This window comes from Myotis yumanensis, unplaced genomic scaffold (assembly GCF_028538775.1).
Source record: "Myotis yumanensis isolate MYYU_CA2020_CCGP unplaced genomic scaffold, mMyoYum1.0.hap1 SCAF_2, whole genome shotgun sequence".
NCBI classification, from domain to species: domain Eukaryota; kingdom Metazoa; phylum Chordata; class Mammalia; order Chiroptera; family Vespertilionidae; genus Myotis; species Myotis yumanensis.
Genome location: NW_027223753.1, coordinates 213,295,391 through 213,313,806, shown reverse-complemented (window position 1 = coordinate 213,313,806; position 18,416 = coordinate 213,295,391). Strand labels below are relative to the sequence as shown.

General features: G+C 52.9%; 1 protein-coding gene and 1 pseudogene across 6 annotated transcripts in view; both read left to right on the top strand.

Annotated features, from left to right (window-relative positions):
* Window positions 1-9,522, top strand: part of TTC3 (tetratricopeptide repeat domain 3) — a 104,115-nt gene extending 94,593 nt beyond the window's left edge. For 4 of the 6 annotated variants that reach the window (XM_070407209.1, XM_070407210.1, XM_070407208.1 and 1 more), the window contains 5 exons: window positions 2,226-2,569; window positions 4,150-4,276; window positions 4,447-4,581; window positions 5,980-6,072; window positions 7,057-8,478. In XM_070407209.1, the coding sequence (XP_070263310.1) occupies window positions 2,226-2,569; window positions 4,150-4,276; window positions 4,447-4,581; window positions 5,980-6,072; window positions 7,057-7,131 (774 nt within the window). In that variant the 3' untranslated portion in view covers window positions 7,132-8,478. Of the gene's footprint in view, window positions 1-2,225; window positions 2,570-4,149; window positions 4,277-4,446; window positions 4,582-5,979; window positions 6,073-7,056; window positions 8,479-9,403 lie in introns of those variants that run through there. The other 2 variants (XM_070407207.1, XM_070407206.1) reach the window with 2 other exon arrangements.
* A 7,224-nt stretch (window positions 9,523-16,746) lies between these two features.
* On the top strand, window positions 16,747-16,844 carry LOC139004614 (U6 spliceosomal RNA; annotated as a pseudogene).
* Window positions 16,845-18,416: the final 1,572 nt, after the last annotated feature.

Sequence of the window (18,416 nt, the reverse complement as noted above, 5' to 3'; positions counted from 1 at the left end):
TCAGTAGAGTGTCATCTTGATGCTGAAGTTTCGGGTTCATCCCGGTCAGGGCACATACAGGAATCAACCAATGAATAAGTGGAACAAAATCATGTCGCTCTCTTCCTCTCCCTCTCCCTCCTTTTTCCTCCTCCTCTCCCTCTCTCCCTCTCATTTCACATTCCTTCCTCTCAAATAAAAAAGAAAAACAAGCCCTAACCAGTTTGTCTCATTGGATAGAGTGTCAGCCCGTGGTCTGAAGAGTCCCGGATTCAATTCTGATCAAGGGCACGTACCTTGGTTGTAGGCTCATTTCCTGACACTGGTTGGGACACGTTCAGGAGGCAACCAATCAATGTGTCTCTCTCACATCGATGTTTCCCTCTCTCTGTCTCTCCCCTTCCCTCCCACTCTCTCTAAAAATCAATGGAAAAATATCCTTGGGTGAGGATTAACAAAAAAACAAAGAGTTGATCAGAGATAGATTTCAGAATGTTTTGCCACAACATTGAAATCTTCCGGTTCTGAAATGGTCTTTAAAGCCCTCATTTCCCCAGCATTTGATTCACACCTTCCTGCTACTGCCAGACTTTGCCTGGCTTTTCCCCACCCGGAGCCCATCCTCACTCTGCGTCCTGCCTTCCCCTGAGCCCAGGCAGGCTGCCCTCTTCCCCGACCCGGGACCTTCTGTCAGGTGTGTTCCTCTCCTTAACTTAGGTGACAGCTCCCTGCAGGTGGGAGCCTGGTCTTGAATGACTTTTTCTCATCAGAACAGCACGTTAAGCATTCACACTTAGTGCATTCATCTCAAAAACAACATCTAGCCTCCTTGAACGGAGTAAAATATTCTGTTGAGATTCAAAGTTTTGTCTCCACAGAATAAGTTTTTTCTCTCCACTAAATGAGTAAGAAATAGAGTTTTATTTAGAATTAAAGATACTTAACCATTTACAGTTTTTCCAAGATCTTATAGCAGATATGAAAGGGGAAAGAGTTAGATCTCAGCAGAATATTTTACTATTAATGTTTAATTCTAGCTAGTGTAACCTTATAAATACTCAAAATAATTTTACATCCAGAACCTGGGAGCTCTCATTGTGCCAGGAGCTTGCACATAAGGGTCCTTAAAAACCACCTCCTCTCTGCCACTCCACCCTTCATCCATTGGGCATGTAGTGGTGATCAGGATTAGCTGTGGATGCCCTAACTGGTTTGGCTCAGTGGATAGAGCGTCGGCCTGCGGACTGAAGGGTCCCAGGTTCGATTCCGGTCAAGGGCATGTACCTTGGTTGCGGGCACATCCCCCGTAGGGGGTGTGCAGGAGGCAGCTAATCAATGTTTCTCTCTCATCGATGTTTCTAACTCTCTATCCCTCTCCCTTCCTCTCTGTAAAAAATCAATAAAATATATTTAAAAAAAAAAAAAAGATTAGCTGTGGTCTGTGCCCTCAGATGCCTGTGGGCTTGGGAAGCGAGACCCAGAGTTACACCCAGAGTGCGGAGTGGGCCAGGTTTCTCACCAGCGCACGGAGTGCTGCAGCAGGTAGAGGAGGGCACTGACCTGAACGGGGCCCAGGCGCAGGAAGCTTCCTCTCGGAGGTCTCAGTGGAGTGAGTGCGAGATCCAGGATAGTTAGCCGGGAGGGCGTGGTGGGTGTGTGAGGGCATTTGGAGGCTGGGAAACATCTAGACGGAATCTTTAACCAGGGGCACTGAGGGCAGCAGGCACCAGTCACAGGCAGGAGAGGATGAACTGGCCTGGGGAGGGGGCGTGAGGCAGAGGTCGGCCTCGGGTACATGAGAGCTTCAACACTGAGGCCTGGCCAGGCTGCAGGGAGCTGGGACGGGAACGAGAGAGTGACCGCAGCGTCGGTGTCCCGGGCCTCAGTGGTAGCGATGTTGGCGGCCGTGGGAGGGCAGTTTGTGGGGGTGTTGGAGCAGCTGTTTGGTTCCTCGCCAAGAGCAGCTGGGAAGGGAGTGGGGTCCCATGAGAGGGAGGAGGCAGGTCGATGGGTGCGATGTTCTCCCTTAGGCGGCGTTTCAGATTTCACAGAGAAAGGAGTTGTGAAGGGAGTTACTGAGAAGTCAGAGTCCAGCCCAGCTAGCAGGCATGTTACAATAAGTAATTAAACAATTAAACACAAAACATTTAATTGTATTGTATTCCGATTTTTTTCTTAGTCATGTTTAATTATCAGTCTTTGCCATGGATGTTTCTCTAAGTCCCACTGTGGTGTGTCCCTCACAGATTCGCCCAAAGTCACTTCCTGAGTCTCCAGGTCATGATGAGCAGGGTCCCTCCACGTCTGCAAGTCACGGGACCGGGAACCACACAGCGGTTCCCAGGGATTCAAGCCTGGTCTCTGCTGGTGATCGCCCAGTGGGGGCTCCCTCGCCATCGCTGCCAGCATCGCCCTCTGCTCAGCAGGAGTGTGAGGGCGCCAGCCAGGCAGCTCAGCCAAAACGCAGCCTCCCGGCTGATCAGAAACTGCCCGTTCCTCCAGGACGCGCCGCCCGTGCCAGCCAGTCTCCGAAAAGGCCCTTCAACAGCATCCTGGAGCACCTGTCGGCGGTACTCCCCTGCTACAGCAGGTGCGCTGGCAGACACTGCTGAGTCTGGGAAACGCTTTTCTTGAACAGGTTTCCTGAGCAGGTACAATTGTGGCCAGTGAGGGGCTGAAGTGGGAAGGATTGCACAGTTGTTTTATTCAGAAAGGCAGGTGCTATATTTTCTTTCTTAGGCAGAGAGGTGCGCATTTTCAAATACATTTTTAATGTGCGTATCTAGTGAGAACTCTGAGCACTCGTCAGAACCGGGCCGTTTCCTAAGATGTGATGAGGTCAGTGACATGCGCAGCACTAGTTAGGCAGTTGCCTAGTTAGGGAGTTACCTGGTTATGCAGCACTAGTTAGGGAGTTGCTAGTTAGGGAGTTACCTGGTTATGCAGCCCCTGGTGACCTGCAGGTCACTGGCTTCATGTGGTTCTGGAAAACAAGGCCCGTAAAAGGAGGCAGCAGCTCGCCGTGTGGGCAGCACTTCTGACTCTCAGGTGTGAGGGTGAAGAGAACGGTATGATTCGCTGGTGAATCAGGGGTGTGGGCAGGTTACAAAGGGAACCCGGGGGGCGGGGGGCTGCGCTGTCTCACCTGAGCTCCCAATCCACACGTCAGTGGGGCTTCTCCGGACCTTGGCGTCGCCCTCCAGGTTGGTACGAGGAGAAGAGGTGCCCCTTGTCTCAGATGAGGTACAGGAGCGTCTCCAGAATACAGCCAGAGGAGAGGAGTCCCCACCCAGGGCGGCCCTCTGCACCCCCATGTTATTTCTGTCTTTGACGCGCTATTAGTTGGAGTCCCTGATTTTATGCTTTTGAAACAATTGCCCTCGAACTGTGATAGGCCAGAATGGATATTTTTCATCTACCGGGACAGCCCTGCCCTTGCAAAGTGAGTGTTTGGTCTGCACGTGGGTGCCTAGCCCGTGGGCCGCAGGTGAGAAGCGTGGTAGGTTCTCTCAAGAGCCATAACCCTGCCAGTTGTAAGAACATTCAAGTTGAAACTACTGACAGTACCTTACAAATAAGATTGTTTGCAACCCTGGCTAAATTTGGCAAAGTTAAATAACCAACTAGAAAAGCATCAATTTTCTGCAAGTTAAAACATTTGGGCTATTCGTGGTGTAATATCAAGTTGCTGTCAATTATTACCATTTATCCACACCCACTGGTGCTTGTGAAACAGGCTGTGCAAACTGTGTTGTGGGTTAGATTGTTGAGGGAGGACGTCAGCCAAGCTGGTTTCCTCTGAGGTAGAGGTTTTGTGGTGTCGGGTCAGGCCCTGGTGTCCGGGCGTTAGTGATGCTGCCTCAGCGGCTGCCGGAGCCCGGTGTCTGCCGAGGGATGGCTCTCCCCGCTGATCCCGCAGGTAACTGCTGTGTGACACTCTATTGCAGTGAGTATTTAGACACCATGCTGGAGTCTCATTCCACTTGGAAGGAGTGATCCTGCTATTTTATGTACAGCTGCTAGTGTCTGCCTGTTCCTTTTGTTTGTGTGTATTTGTTTCTCTTGGCTGCTGGGTTGATATTGGCACATAATACTTTTTTGCACATAATACTTCTCAGCAGTAGAAAGCTTTGACGTTCTGCTGTCATTTCTCCCCACTTCCTCCTTCAGCACCGAGCTTGCTGGTTTTATTAGAAAAGTGCGAAACAAAAGCAAGACCTCGCTGTCAGGACTGAGCATTGATGAAATTGTCCAGAGGGTGACAGCACACATTCTGGAGGAACAGCAAAGCCAAAAGGTCAGTGTCCGTCCAGATACAGCAAAAGGCCCCTGTGTCCTCCTGGGTGTAGATGTGGGACTTGTAGGAACAAAACAGGCTCCAACCAGAGGTGGTGAGCAGGTTCCTGACGACAAGGGGGGCGAGCTTATGGGTACAAACTTTCTTGCCCACCCGCATTATCTCTGCAGCCCCGTCCAGGGCAGGGCAGGCCGCTGTCCGAGCCCAGCTCCACTGCCTCGGGGATGGGGACCGCCCAGGGCCCGCCCTCCGTGATTGCTGGACCATCGCCCAAAGCCCGGGGCCAGAGGACAGAAGACGCCCCTGTGAGTGTTGCATGTGCGACGCTGTTTTCTTGTTTTTTAGGAGAGCATTGTTAAGCCATGGGATCAGTGGTTTAGCCCCATTTCTCTTATTTCTAGACCTAATTCCTTGTCCTGTAGACCGTCCGTGAATAGCAGGTGCTGTCTCTCTGCTTTTTTGATGGCACGGATATGCCGAGTGAGCTGTCTGTTTTCGTTTTTATTTACACAATTAATCCACATTCATAGAAACTTCAGAAAATAGCAGAGAAAAATTAAATCTCTCTTAACCAGAAGGAGCCACTGTTACCATTTCACATCTTCGCAGACTCTTTTCTAGGCATCTCTGTACATACATTCTCTGTTGTTGTTGCTGTTTTAAATGAGTTGATGGTCATATGAGGCTTACTGTTCTATGCCTGCTTCTACTCAGAGGCCTGTTGTGACCAGCTTTTACATCAGGGATTATGGACTTCATTAAGATTTACTCGGCCACACAGTAGTCCCTAGTGTAGAGGTGTCGTAATTTACGTTACTGTCGCCAGCTGTTAGAAAATTAGATGCAGGATTAATTTGTAATATTCAGCTGGTTCCAAACTTACCAGGAAATCCATTAATCATATAAAACATTTTTTTCTCTGAGAAAATTAGAATTTTAAAAGTATACTTTTCTTTTATACATTTATGTTTTTTCCTAAGAAATGCTATTTAAAAATAAGTTGTTTTACCCACACCTGAAATTTATATGTTCATGTTTACCAATGTCACCCCAATAAATTTTTTTTTTTAAACATATTTTATTGATTTTTTACAGAGAGGAAGGGAGAGAGATAGAGTTAGAAACATCGATGAGAGAGAAACATCGATCAGCTGCCTCCTGCACATCCCCTACTGGGGATATGCCCGCAACCCAGTTACATGCCCTTGACCGGAATCGAACCCGGGACCTTTCAGTCCGCAGGCCGACGCTCTATCCACTGAGCCAAACCGGTTTTGGCAATAAATTTAATTTTTAAAAAATGAGAATAAATAAATAAATATTTTAAAATATATTTTTATTGATTTCATAGAGAAGGGAGAGGGTGAGAGAGATGGAAACATCAATGATGAGAGAGAATCATAGATCGACTGCCTCCTGTAGGCCCCACACTGGGGATTTAGCCCACAACCCGGGCATGTGCCCCAACCAGTAATCGAACTGTGACCTCCTGGTTCACAGGTCAACGCTTAACCACTGAGCCACGCTGGCAGGGCAGTAAATAATTTTTTTAAAATAAAAACAAGTTGTTTTATCAGTTTGCTTAGCTATCAATGGGAATCATTTGCCAATTTAGTGGCAGAAGTATTTGAAGATACTTGTAGGAAGTTTATGTAGTAAAAGGAATTTAGTGATTTATTATTTGGCCACATTTGTTTCCACAGACACTGGGTGCACATTCCTGTGAAATATGCCATGAGGTGTTCAGATCCAAAAATGTGCGTGCGCTGAGCTGTGGGCACAAGTTTCACAAGGGGGTAAGCGTTTCCTGGCCACCCTCAGAGCATGCATCCAGACTATGAAGTATTTTGGAAACAAACGGGTTTTTTCTCTGGGTGTCCATACGTCCCGTGTTTCCAGGGCACTTCCCGTTCCTGTGTAGCATCACTGTCCGCTTCCAGGCTGGTGCTGTGGGAGGGGACAGGCCCCTGGGGCCCGGCTGTGGGCCCTGAGCTGCCTGTCCACCCCTCACTCCGAGCCGGGCACACGGCTCCATCGGCCAGGCAGGGGCGGACATTGCGCGCAGGCCCAGCTCCCCGACAGGCGGTTTCTTGCACGTGGAACCAGACTCACGCTTGTCAGTTTAGTGCAGAGCGTGAGGCAGGGGCAGCATTTCAGAGGAGAAACACTCAACCTGACTGGGCCCTGTGCCCAGTCCTGGCCGATTCTGACTTGTACCCTCCTGGGATTTGGGGGTAACTGTTCTGGTGTTTGGGGTGCACTGAGCGTTGGGTTTTAGAAGAGTTCAGGGCTCTGCCACGTGGGCTTAGGAACCTGAGGAGGGGGTAAAGGCAGGGTTCTCACTGGGGGAGTCGGGAGACTTGCAGTCTGGCGCCCGTCCTGCCCCATGGTGGGGGGGGGGGGGGGGGGCAGGTCGTCACACCTGGATCTCAGACCTGTCACACACCCAGCTGCTGGGTGTGCAGGGCCAGGCAGACGGGGGGTGAGGCGGGGGTGAGGGATTGGATGAGTGAGTCCAAGGGACATGAACATGCCAGCTCTAGAGGTCAGGGCCGCTGAAGCGCCAAGACTGGAGCTGGGGTGGGGGAGGCCCAGAGTTCACGGGGCAGGTTCTGCAGTGGCGTTTCCTCGGGCTTGGGCCACGCTCCCAACCTGAGCAGCTACAGCGGCCCTGAGCTCTGGGCTCCAGGCCCCTCCCTGGCAGTGAAGTTCGCGCTGCCTGCTGAGGGCAGCACAGAGTGCTCTGCCCCTGCACTGCTGACTTCCTTTTCTCCCTCCAGTGCTTCAAGCAGTGTCTGAAAGGCCAGAGCACCTGCCCAGCCTGCCTCGGCCGTGACCTCCCGTCAGGAGAGTAGCCGCACCTTCCGGAAGAGGTCGCCTGCTGCCCCAGGTAGTCAGGCCCACCCAAGGGAATTTAGCGGTTGGTTGAATTGGAAGAATAACATTATACAACTTTGATATAAAAGGCAGACATTTGAAGATTCTTTGCACTGTGTCACAGTGCTAATAAGTGGAAATCTTTAATGTAGTTGATAGTAATTCCCTGCTCTGATTAACCACTTGGGTAACAGCCCCCTGGGGCTGATGGAATTGGCGTGACCACATTCTCACACACTGGGCTGCCGCTGGGACCACGGCTCTGCATGACACCCCAGAGCCGCCCTCGAGTGCGTGGCCTGTCCAATCCTTACAGGAGTCAGTGTTCCTGAAAACACGCCAACATGCTTCCTCAAAGATTCTGCATTTAAAAATGGGCTTAAGCAAACCACACTTTAATCATATGTAGTTAATGTTAAAATTTTGGCTGAGTTAGACCAAAAGATTAGAATCTCCTCATGTGAAACATCGTGTGATTTTGATTGTTAATTATTTCATTTCCCACAAGCAGATTTCTAAAGTGTTTATTTGTCATCTTGTAAAGATATAATCTGAGTTTTGAAAATTGATTATAAACCACTTTCTTGTATCAGCCTCTTTACCCCTGAAATCGAGGCTCCGCGCTCATCATCCCACCCCCCAGGTGGCGCTGGCTTTGTGGCTCCTCACCTTCTCCTGTGGCATCTTCCTGCTTCCTGGTTAGACACAGGTGCCAGGTGTCTGTCGCTCACAGCAGGCACTGGGGGGAGCAGGCAGCACCATCCCCTTCCCGGAACCACCACTGAACACAGACTCTTGTGTAACTGGCAACCCTAAGGTGTCCCTGCTACCTCGCTCCGTGTTTGTGTGAAGTAATGCATGCATCCTGTACTAACTACAGTAGGAACAGTTAAAATTAGTTCTCCTTAGTGACATGTAGACAGTAGTAAACGTAGAAACACGAATTCTGGACGCATTCCATTTCTTTCAAACAGGAAGGAGCAATATATTTTTTCTGTGTGTTTTTTGTGCCCCTGGAAGCTCACAATCCCAAGTTCATGAGCTGGTCTGTCGCCCTCCTCTGCCTTGCTCCGTGAGTTTTGATGTCTCAGTGACAGTCTATAGATGCTTATTCCCTATTTTGAAGCAGATTGTCCTACCACCTTGTCTGCATGTTCCTAATGCCTGAGACCTGTCGGCAGGAAGGTACATAGGGACCAGTTTGTAGCAGCAGGTACCGTGGAAAGAAAGCAGCTGGGAAATGAGAGACGGGCCTTGTACATCTGACTTGTGAACATGCCTTACACATCTTGTGAGTGTCAAATAAAAGAGCATTTTAAAATGCAGTCCACTGGTGTGTGTGTAGTTCTTTCTCACCAATGCTAGAGAAGCATTCTACTTGAAACCTCAAGACACCTGTGTTATGCTGACATTTTAGAATATGTTTTTATTTATTTTAGAGAGGAAGGGAGAGGGATAGAGAGAAACATCAATGTGCCGACTGCTGCACTCCCCACCTTGGGGATTGAGCCCACATCCGTGCATGTGCCCTGGTCAGGAATCAAACTGGGGACCTCTTGGTTCCTGGGTCAACACTCCACTACAGAGCCACTGGCCAGGCTGTTATGCTCACATTTTTAAAAGTGACCTCGTCAGGAGAGAGCCATGTTTGTCTGAGGGGCCTAACCAAGGTCTTAGGGCATTTTAGAGTCTGGATCCAAACATTGCTTTGTGCCCAAATAAAGGTTTACGAGATTGGCTATTTAAGTTTATGAATGGGAAGTTCACACAGACAGGAAGTGCACGCCTCAGCACCAGTTTCTTCTTGAGGCCTGTGGATTTGTCGACTGCGAAGGCTGATTGGCAGGGCTTCCCTCTGCAAGGACCCATGTACGCTGACACTAAGAGATGATTGAAGAAAATCAGTTATGTTTTTCATCTGATAGCCTTTTCTTCAAAATAATGTTTAACTTAAAGCAATAACTATTCCTAAGAGTTTAGATTCTTTTCCCTGCCAAACAGCTTACACTGTGCTACAAATAGTGGGTAACCCAAAGTAAAACTAAAAGCTTGCCGAGCAATGCAAAACGTTCCTGCATTTTTAAGGTAGTTCATAGCATGTATAGTGGAGGCAGGTGGGTCGTGATAACGCAGCACAAAACTGGAGCAATGAACCTATTTTAGGTAGTTTTTTAGATCCTCCTGGAGAAGTGGGTTAAAGGAAGCAGGTGGGAAAAACAGTAACAAGGATGGAAATTCTTTCATCCACAGAAGATGCTTGCTGGGAGGCTGATGAGAAGCACACAGAAGCGGACGAGCTGGGCTGGTCAGAACCAGGACCTACAGCATCTCCAATGTCACCCGCACAAGAGAAATGGGAAGCGCGTTTAGGTGGTTTAAACTGTATTAAACTTTAATAAAACTTTATTGAAAGAACTAGAGGCCCAGTGCACGAAATTTGTGCACGGGTAGGGTTCCTAGGGGCTGCGGGCTGGGCCTCCCTTCCCTTGGCTGCCTGCCCTGTCACTAAAGCCGCCATGTTCTGTGCTGCCCCCTGGTGGTCAGCACACATGTAACTCCCTGTCAGTTAAACTCCCACCCATAGGGACAATTTGCATATTAGCCTTTTATTATATCGGGTAACTACAAACTGAATTGACCACCAGTCGCATGTAATGCCCCCTGACTCGGTCTATTAAGAGGGATGTCCATCATGTTGCCATCTGCCTCCAGTGCTTTGCCCAGAGTGGTGGGCAGAGCCTGGAAACCAGTGAAAACGTACACAGAGTACCTCCACGTGCCCTGGGTGAGCCATTCTGATACAGCGGTGACCAGGGGCAAGGACCCCGGGGGGCTTGTCTTCCCGTCCAATAGGCAATCAGCAAATGTAACTTCAGGTGGCGAGAAGGGCCTTTGAAGAAGCAGCCAGGGAGGGAGGGAGATGATAGCACTCTCACAGTTTGCCTAGTTCCTGGCAGGGACGCCCTTGGTAAGGGAGCCAGCAATTGTTGGGGGGCGGGCTGAGTAGCACAGAGAGAGTCAGGCGCCCTGGTGATCTGGCTGGAGATCAAAAGCGGAGCTCAGGGTAGCCCACGCTGGAGGAAAGAGCAAGAAGAAACCAGTCACCTCAGTCATTGTGGAAAGTAACAGTTCGTTCCTGAAACCTCCACGAGTTGACTTGCCTCTGTGGCTTTTGTGGGCGGCTTGCCGGTCTGGTCTGGTCCGTGTGGGTTTGGACCAGAGCTGTGAGGTTGGCTCCGGGGTGGTGCTCGAGGGCCTCGAGGAGGAGGCGCAGGCACCCAGCTCTCCAGGTGGGATGAGGACTGTTCTTAGTTACTCCATCATCGCCTCCCAGTTGTACCGTCTCTTCCAATTCCCCCCTTAAAAGTGGCAGAAAAGGAAGAAAACAAAACCTAAATGCTATTCAGCAGAAACTAAATAGCACTAGTGAACTACAAAGTCCTGAGGAGACAACCATCAATAATCGGAAAAGACATTTCTAACTTCATTAAGAATAATAGCTTGGGATATACAAATGGGAAAAAATGAGCTTTGACCTCACTGTATACGTAAACATGGACTCCAAATGGGTCGTGTCACAGCTAGGAGAGCAAAGTTACGAAGTCCTATGGGACGCAGTCCTGGGTCAGCGTGGGCAGAGATGCTTAGGATGCAAAAAGCACCACTCACCAGGAGAAACATCAGTAAACGGAACGTCATTACCATTCAGAGCTCTAAGTCCAGTTACTGTGCGTGCGTGCGTGAAAAGTCACGCCACGAAGTGGGAGAAGTCTGGCAGAGGATTCCAGAAGCAGCCCCAGAAACCTCTGTAAGAAAGGTAATGCATGTGGAAATGAGCAAACATTCTGAATAGGCACGTCACAAAGAGTCACAGGTTCCTTGGCATTTTGATAGCCAGCTCTACACAGTGCCCATCAGGAGGGAAATGGAAGTGAAAACCACAACGAGACGCCACCCGCTGCCCACCAGGGAGGCGGGAATAAGAAAAGGCGGCCAGTGCCAAGTGTCGGCCTGTGGAGCAGCTGAGCTGTCAGACGCTGCTGGCGGCAGTGGGGTGGGCGTGACCGAGGCAAGAGCGTTTACTAAAGCTGGCACTGCGGTACCTGTGACATGGCCACGCGCACACCTGCCAGGCGCGCTGGCGGCAGTGCAGGTACTTTCACCCTGGCCTCTTCCAGAGCAGCCTCCAGCTAGAGCAGCCTCCAGCTGGAACAGCCTCCAGCTAGAACAGCCTCCAGCTGGAACAACCTCCAGCTAGAACAGCCTCCAGCTACAAACAACCTCCAGCTACAAACAGCCTCCAGCTACAAACAGCCTCCAGCTAGAAACAGCCTCCAGCTAGAACAGCCTCCAGCTGGAACAGCCTCCAGCTAGAACAGCCTCCAGCTGGAACAGCCTCCAGCTGGAGCAGCCTCCAGCTAGAACAGCCTCCAGCTGGAACAGCCTCCAGCTACAAACAGCCTCCAGCTAGAACAGCCTCCAGCTACAAACAGCCTCCAGCTGGAACAGCCTCCAGCTAGAGCAGCCTCCAGCTAGAAACAGCCTCCAGCTAGAGCAGCCTCCAGCTAGAACAGCCTCCAGCTACAAACAACCTCCAGCTAGAACAGCCTCCAGCTACAAACAGCCTCCAGCTAGAAACAGCCTCCAGCTAGAACAGCCTCCAGCTGGAACAGCCTCCAGCTAGAACAGCCTCCAGCTGGAACAGCCTCCAGCTGGAGCAGCCTCCAGCTAGAACAGCCTCCAGCTACAAACAGCCTCCAGCTACAAACAGCCTCCAGCTAGAACAGCCTCCAGCTACAAACAGCCTCCAGCTGGAACAGCCTCCAGCTAGAGCAGCCTCCAGCTAGAACAGCCTCCAGCTACAAACAGCCTCCAGCTGGAACAGCCTCCAGCTGGAGCAGCCTCCAGCTAGAACAGCCTCCAGCTACAAACAGCCTCCAGCTGGAACAGCCTCCAGCTAGAGCAGCCTCCAGCTAGAACAGCCTCCAGCTACAAACAGCCTCCAGCTGGAACAGCCTCCAGCTAGAAACAGCCTCCAGCTACAAGCAGCCTCCAGCTAGAACAGCCCAGGTGCTGCCCGCAGTGGTGCCGCCATCCTTGCAGTGGAATACTCAGTGCACAGCAGACACGAGAGCGCCAAGGCAGCCGGAGAACGTGCAAGCCCATGTCTGTGAACCTCAAGACCAGGACGCTGTGGGCGGTCAGGGTCGTTGCCGCGTTGCCTCAGGTGGTGCTGCGGAGGAGGGGGCTGGAGGTGGCCCGGGCGCTGGCTGGCTGCCACGAGTTGGAAAGGTCGTGGAGCCGTACATGTAAAGCCCGTGCACTTTTTTGTACGTATTGTTTTCAATAAAAACTAAACAAAAGCAGCTCGGCCGGTGTGGCTCAGTGGTTGAGCGTCAACCTAGGAACCAGGAGGTCACAGTTCGATTCCCAGTCAGGGCACATGCCCAGGTTGTGGGCTAGATCCCCAGTGTGGGGCATGCAGGAGGCAGCTGATCAATGATTCTCTCTCATCGGTGTTTCTCTCTCTCCAATCAATAAAAATATTTTTTTAAAAAAACCTAAACAAAAACAGACAAGAAATAAAAGAGACACTGGGGTCCAGGAGGCACAGTGGTGACCACGGTCCCTGGGCGAGGCTGGACCTGTACACCAGCCCTGCCTGTGAAACTAGACGCCCCCCAGGACAGTCCTCCCTCCTCTGGGTGCAGGCCCTGCAGCCCCAAGCAGAGCCCTCAGCCAGGCGGTGGCTCAGGAAGCTGCTCGGGGGAGTGAAGGATCTGGGCCTGATGCCAAACCGGCTACTGCTGCCAAACCCCGAGCCAACGCCAAGGCCGCGCCTGGTGAGGGTGGCGCGAGCTGTCCTGGGGTTGCCTGGCGCTGGCGGGTGGGACCATCCGCTCTGCCAGGACCCGTCTGGCCCTGGGCCTGGGCGCGGGTGAGACCTAGGTGCTGGAGTGGGCTCCCCTGGCCCCAGGAGAAGAGCCAGTCACTCCACTTGCGGGAGTTGTGTTAGCTGGCTGTTCGGCCCAACTGTTGAAAATTGAATTCTGTGCACTATCAGTGAAAGAAATTCTATAAAACGCAAAAGCCGTGCCTCCTGCTACCGTGCATTGCCGTCTGCTTCGGGTCACTGAGGTGCCACGTGTGCCCCTGTGTGTGGAAATGCTGTGGGGGTCTGTGCCCTCGTCCCACCTGGGATCGAGGGTGGGAGTCGACACCACGGAAAGGGACCGATGCTACCGTCGCCCGCCCCCAGGGTCTGTGGGGCAGGAGTGTCTGTAGGAGAAGCGCTCCTGAGGAGGGGGGTCACCTGTGGTCTGAGGGCACTGAAGGTGCCTGGGAGGCCTCTCGTTTCACCCCTGACCCTTCTGAGGTGACCGCTGCCCAGTGAGCGCCTTCCACTGCTGTCTGGCCGGGGTCCTGCTCGCGCTGCCAGTGGTGCTTCTGCCCCTCCGGCCTGGCCCCCTCCTGCGGGTCTGGTGCCCTTCCCTGCCCTTCTGGGAAGTAGACACTGTGGTGCAGGGCACGCTGCCAGGAACGGGCCATGGGGGGTCCTGCCCAGCCCTCCCGCAGCACCTGGTCCCCTCGCACCAGGCCGCCTGCGGGTGCAGGTAAATCCTGCAGGTGTGACTCGGTGCCCCCCAGAAACCAGCATGAGGGCCACCCCGCCAGAGGCCATGCTGCTGACCTGCCTGCAGGGAGGATGCCCGGGGTGGGGGGCCCTCCCTGCGGAGCCTCCCAGGGTGCGTTGCTGCCCTGGGGCCGCGGCAGGCACTTCCGAGAGAGGCCTTCCTGCCAGGCCCACCACAGAGGGTCATTGTCTCCAAACACCTGGGAGGGATAAAGGCCGTTCTGTGCTGACTTCCCTCGCTGGTCAGCAGGTCCTGGGAAGGCGGGTTGCCGGCTCCCCCGGCCCGCTCAGCCCTGTTGATCGGTGACCCAAAGGCCTTCATTTAGATCCCGCTCCCGGTGCCAGGGAGCCGGCCACCCGCTCCGAGCCGTGTCCTCAAGTGCCACCGGGCCAGCGAGCCAGCGGCCGCGCAGAGCCAGCAGAACAGACGCACATTGTGCTGCAGGCGCCGGCGGCTGCCCAGCCCACGGGCTCCGGGTCCAGGGGCCGGGCTGCAGCGGGCTCCTCCCCCAGCTTCCAGGCCAGAGAGAGCCTGCTCCCCGGGCCTTTGGGAGATGCTGAGCGCACACTCCCACCCTCCTGTCCCCCCTCCCAGGGGCCCTGGTGCCGGGAAAGGCCGCAGGCCTGGCCAGTTGACAGTGCTGTCTCCAGCGCACCCACTGTTCCCTGGTCACTCAGCCAGCTTCTCTCGCCCAGCATGTGGGGCGCTGTTCTGGGGCTGGAGGTACATGGCACAGAGAGAGGCCCATCCTAGCGCCTTCACCTTCCCATGGGGGGGCGGGGGGGGCGGGGAGGAACTGCTGTCAACAGCATAGTCAAGTAGGTGTGTCAGTGGGAATGGGAGGAAAACGGAGCTGGGAAAGGGGTGAGGGGGTGGGTGGGGGAGGACTGGGAAGGCAGCAGTGGAGTGTAAGCCGTGGGGGGGGACACCTGTGGAGGAGAGTGGGGGGGACTCCTGTGGAGGAGATGGGGGGACTCCTGTGGAGGAGAGTGGGGGGACTCCTGTGGAGGAGACGGGGGGTCACCTGTGGAGGAGAGTGGGGGGACTCCTGTGGAGGAGACGGGGGGTCACCTGTGGAGGAGATGGGGGGTCACCTGTGGAGGAGAGTGGGGGGGTCACCTGTGGAGGAGAGTGGGGGGGGACTCCTGTGGAGGAGAGTGGGGGTCACCTGTGGAGGAGATGGGGGGTCACCTGTGGAGGAGAGTGGGGGGGACTCCTGTGGAGGAGAGTTGGGGTCACCTGTGGAGGAGAGTGGGGGGACTCTTGTGGAGGAGAGTCGGGGGGACACCTGTGGAGGAGATGGGGGGACACCTGTGGAGGAGAGTGGGGGGGACACCTGTGGAGGAGAGTGGGGGGGACTCCTGTGGAGGAGAGTGGGGGGACACCTGTGGAGGAGAGTGGGGGGACTCCTGTGGAGGAGAGTGGGGGGGACACCTGTGGAGGAGAGTGGGGGGACACCTGTGGAGGAGATGGGGGGACACCTGTGGAGGTGAGGGGCACGGCCTGGAGGCCCAGGCCCAGTGAGAGCAGAACAGAGCTTTCCGGAGGAGAGAGCAAGGCCTGGGTTGCCTTCATCAGGTGAACCGTGTAGGGTAGGAGGCCCCCAGGAGGGACGGTGAGCACGTGGGCCTTGGGCCTGAGACCAGCCGACGGGAGGCATGGCGACCTCTGGCGCAGGAAGCCGCTGATGAGCCTGGTGAATATTGTCTGCGTGGGGGCTTGGACTCTGCACTGGCCTGGGGCGGTGGGGGCATTTCTGATGCAGTTTCAGCTATTCCCTCGGCCTCCTCACTGAGCCTTTGCTTCCACCCTCCACAGCCACCCCCCTTCTCCTGCAGGGCCCGCAATCTGGACCCGATCAGGCCCCACAGACCTACCTCCGTGGGTCTGCCAAATAATTGGTCATTAATTTCAATTTCTGATTATTTATAACTAGAATATTGGAAAACAAGTAGTATTTGTATATTTATTTTATATCCTACACCCTGCTAAGCCAACTTATTAGTTCTAGTAGCTTTTTTTTTAATAGATTCTGAAGAATTTTCTACATAGATAATCATGTCATTGACGAATAAAGACAGCTTCAATTCTTCCTTTCCAGTTGGATACCTTTGCGTCTCAGGTTACTGAACTGCATACAATAGAATGAAGCGGAATGTGGACTAGAAGGGTAAGAGCAGTCAGTCTTACCGTAGTCCTCATCTTAGGCTGATGTAGCTGTGGGCTTTTCATAGCTGCCCTTTATCAGATCCAGTTTTTATATTCCTAGTTTGCTGAGAGTTTTTTTACATCAGAAATCAGTGTGGGATTTGTCAAGAGCTGTTTCTGCATCAGTTTGGATGATCATATAGTTTTCCCTTTTTAGTCTGTTAATATGGTAAATTATATGATGGCCATTGATTTTCAAGTAAATCCATCTTACATTGGGATAAACCCCACTTGGCCATGCTTTTTGTGTTACTAGAAGCCCAGTGCATAAAAATTCATGCACTGGAGGGGGGTCCCTCTGCCTGGCCTGCCCCTTCTCACAGTCCGGGTGCCCTCAGGGATGGGAGGCGACCTGGCGATCGGGGGAAGGTGATGCCCCATCACACCTCTGCTGCTGCCACTGCCAGCAGCGCAAGCCTCGGCCAGCCCTGATTACCTGCGCCTCGGGCATCCCTGGGCGGCTGGGGGGCTGAAGGGACTGGGTGCCGCCATCTTGTGGGGCAATTAGCATATTCCCTCCTTATTGGCTGTGGGGGCCACCATATTTGCGACGGTGTGAGGGTCAATTAGCATATTCCCTCTTTATTAGATAGAATTGTTGGATTCATTATTTTAGTTTGTCTTAGAAGGCCTGCATCTATGCCCTGAGGAGTATTAGTCTGCATTGTCTTTTATTGTAATGCCTTTCTCTGGTTTAAAAACAGGGTGACTTTTGGCCTCAGGTAATGAGTTCAGAAGTGGTCCCTCCTGGTGCTCACATGGGCAGCACGTGTCCTACAATTGAAACAATACAGAGAAGATTCGCGTGGTCCCTGTGCAAGAAAAATAAAAAAGGTTCCCTCTTCTTTGATTTTCTGAAAGAGTTTGTATAGAATTGGTACTATTTATTTCATAAAGGTTTGGTACAATTCATTATTAAACCCATCTGGGCCTATAATGTTGTGTTTTCATTTTTATTTAATTCAAGAATTTTTTTTTAATTCTGATTTTCTCTTTGGCCCATAGCTTATTTAAAAGTACATTATTTAGTTTCCAAATATTTAGGGGGTTTTAGCTATCTTTCTGTTATTGATTGCTACTTTAATTCCAGGAGTCAGAATACAGACTTTGTATGATTTGAATCCTTTAAAAATTATTAAGAATTGTTTTATGCCCCACAGTATGTTCTGTGTCGGCAAAAGTTCCATGTGCACTTAAAAAGCACATGCACATGCCCAGCCGGCGTGGCTCATGGTGGAGCATTGACCTATGAACCAGGAGGTCACGGTTCCATTCCCGGTCAGGGCACATGCCCGGGTTGCGTGCTCGATCCCCAGTGTGGGGTGTGCAGGAGGCAGCCAATCAATGATTCTTTCTCATCATTGATGTTTCCACCTCCCTCCCCTCTCTAAAATCATTGAAAACTTTTTTTTAAAAAGAAGAAAGTAAAGAGCAGGCACTTCCTGGGCCTTGCTAGTGTATGTATCGGGCATGTGGACTCACAGGCAGGGCTCAGCGATGGACTGGGCTGACCCTGGACCGAGTCAAAGGCGAGAACCCTGCGGACACCTGTGCTGTGTGTACTCCCTCCCGCAGCACCTGGCAGCCTCATTTACAACAAATAAATGGAGGAAGCAGTTCATGTCCTCGCTTCCAAGGCCAAAGAATAGCTTCCTACATGTTTCTACTTTATTCTTCCCTCAAGCAGTCGAAGAGTTTAGATTGGTTTGAACTGACATCCAACTCTGCGTCCTGGAGTTCTCCCCGCACCACACTTCGAGGCGCCCCAAGGACCGGGTGCCCCAAGGACTGGGTGTCCCAAGGACCGGGCTCCGGGGGCGGCGCAGAGATGCAGCAGGCGCATGCAGGACGCTGGAGCACCCGGGAGGGGTGGAAAGTGTGCAGAATGGAATCCACGGTTGCCTCCAAGTCTCTGCTGCTCAGACGGGAGCCCACGGCTCTGCCAGCCTGGGACCAAGCCCTTTCAGAGAGCCAAGAGCGCCTAATATGGCATTCCCACCGGGCAGCGCCACGCAGACCCAGCCGGGGCGGGGTGGGGGTGGGGGGACAGCGGGAGGCTGGACTCTCGCCTGGGAGCTGGCCCTGGTGCTCTGTGGCCTGCCCTTCCCTCTGCTCCCCAGCCCCTCCCTGCCTCCCTACCTCCCTCCTTCCTTGCCTCCCTCCCTCCCTTCCTGCCTCCCTCCCTCCCTCCCTCCCTCCCTCCTTCCTTGCCTCCCTCCCTCCCTGTCTCCCTCCTTCCTTGCCTCCCTGCCCGGGCCTCCTCTGGGCTGGAGCTGCACTGTGGACAGTTTGGGGAGGGGGGGTTGGAGCAGCCCCAAGTCTGCTCATGTGAGGAGACAGAGCCAGGCTTGGAGGGAAGGGGCCAGGGAGGGGCTTGCCAAGCATAAAAGAAGGGAGAGCACAGGCCGGGAGCCGGGGCT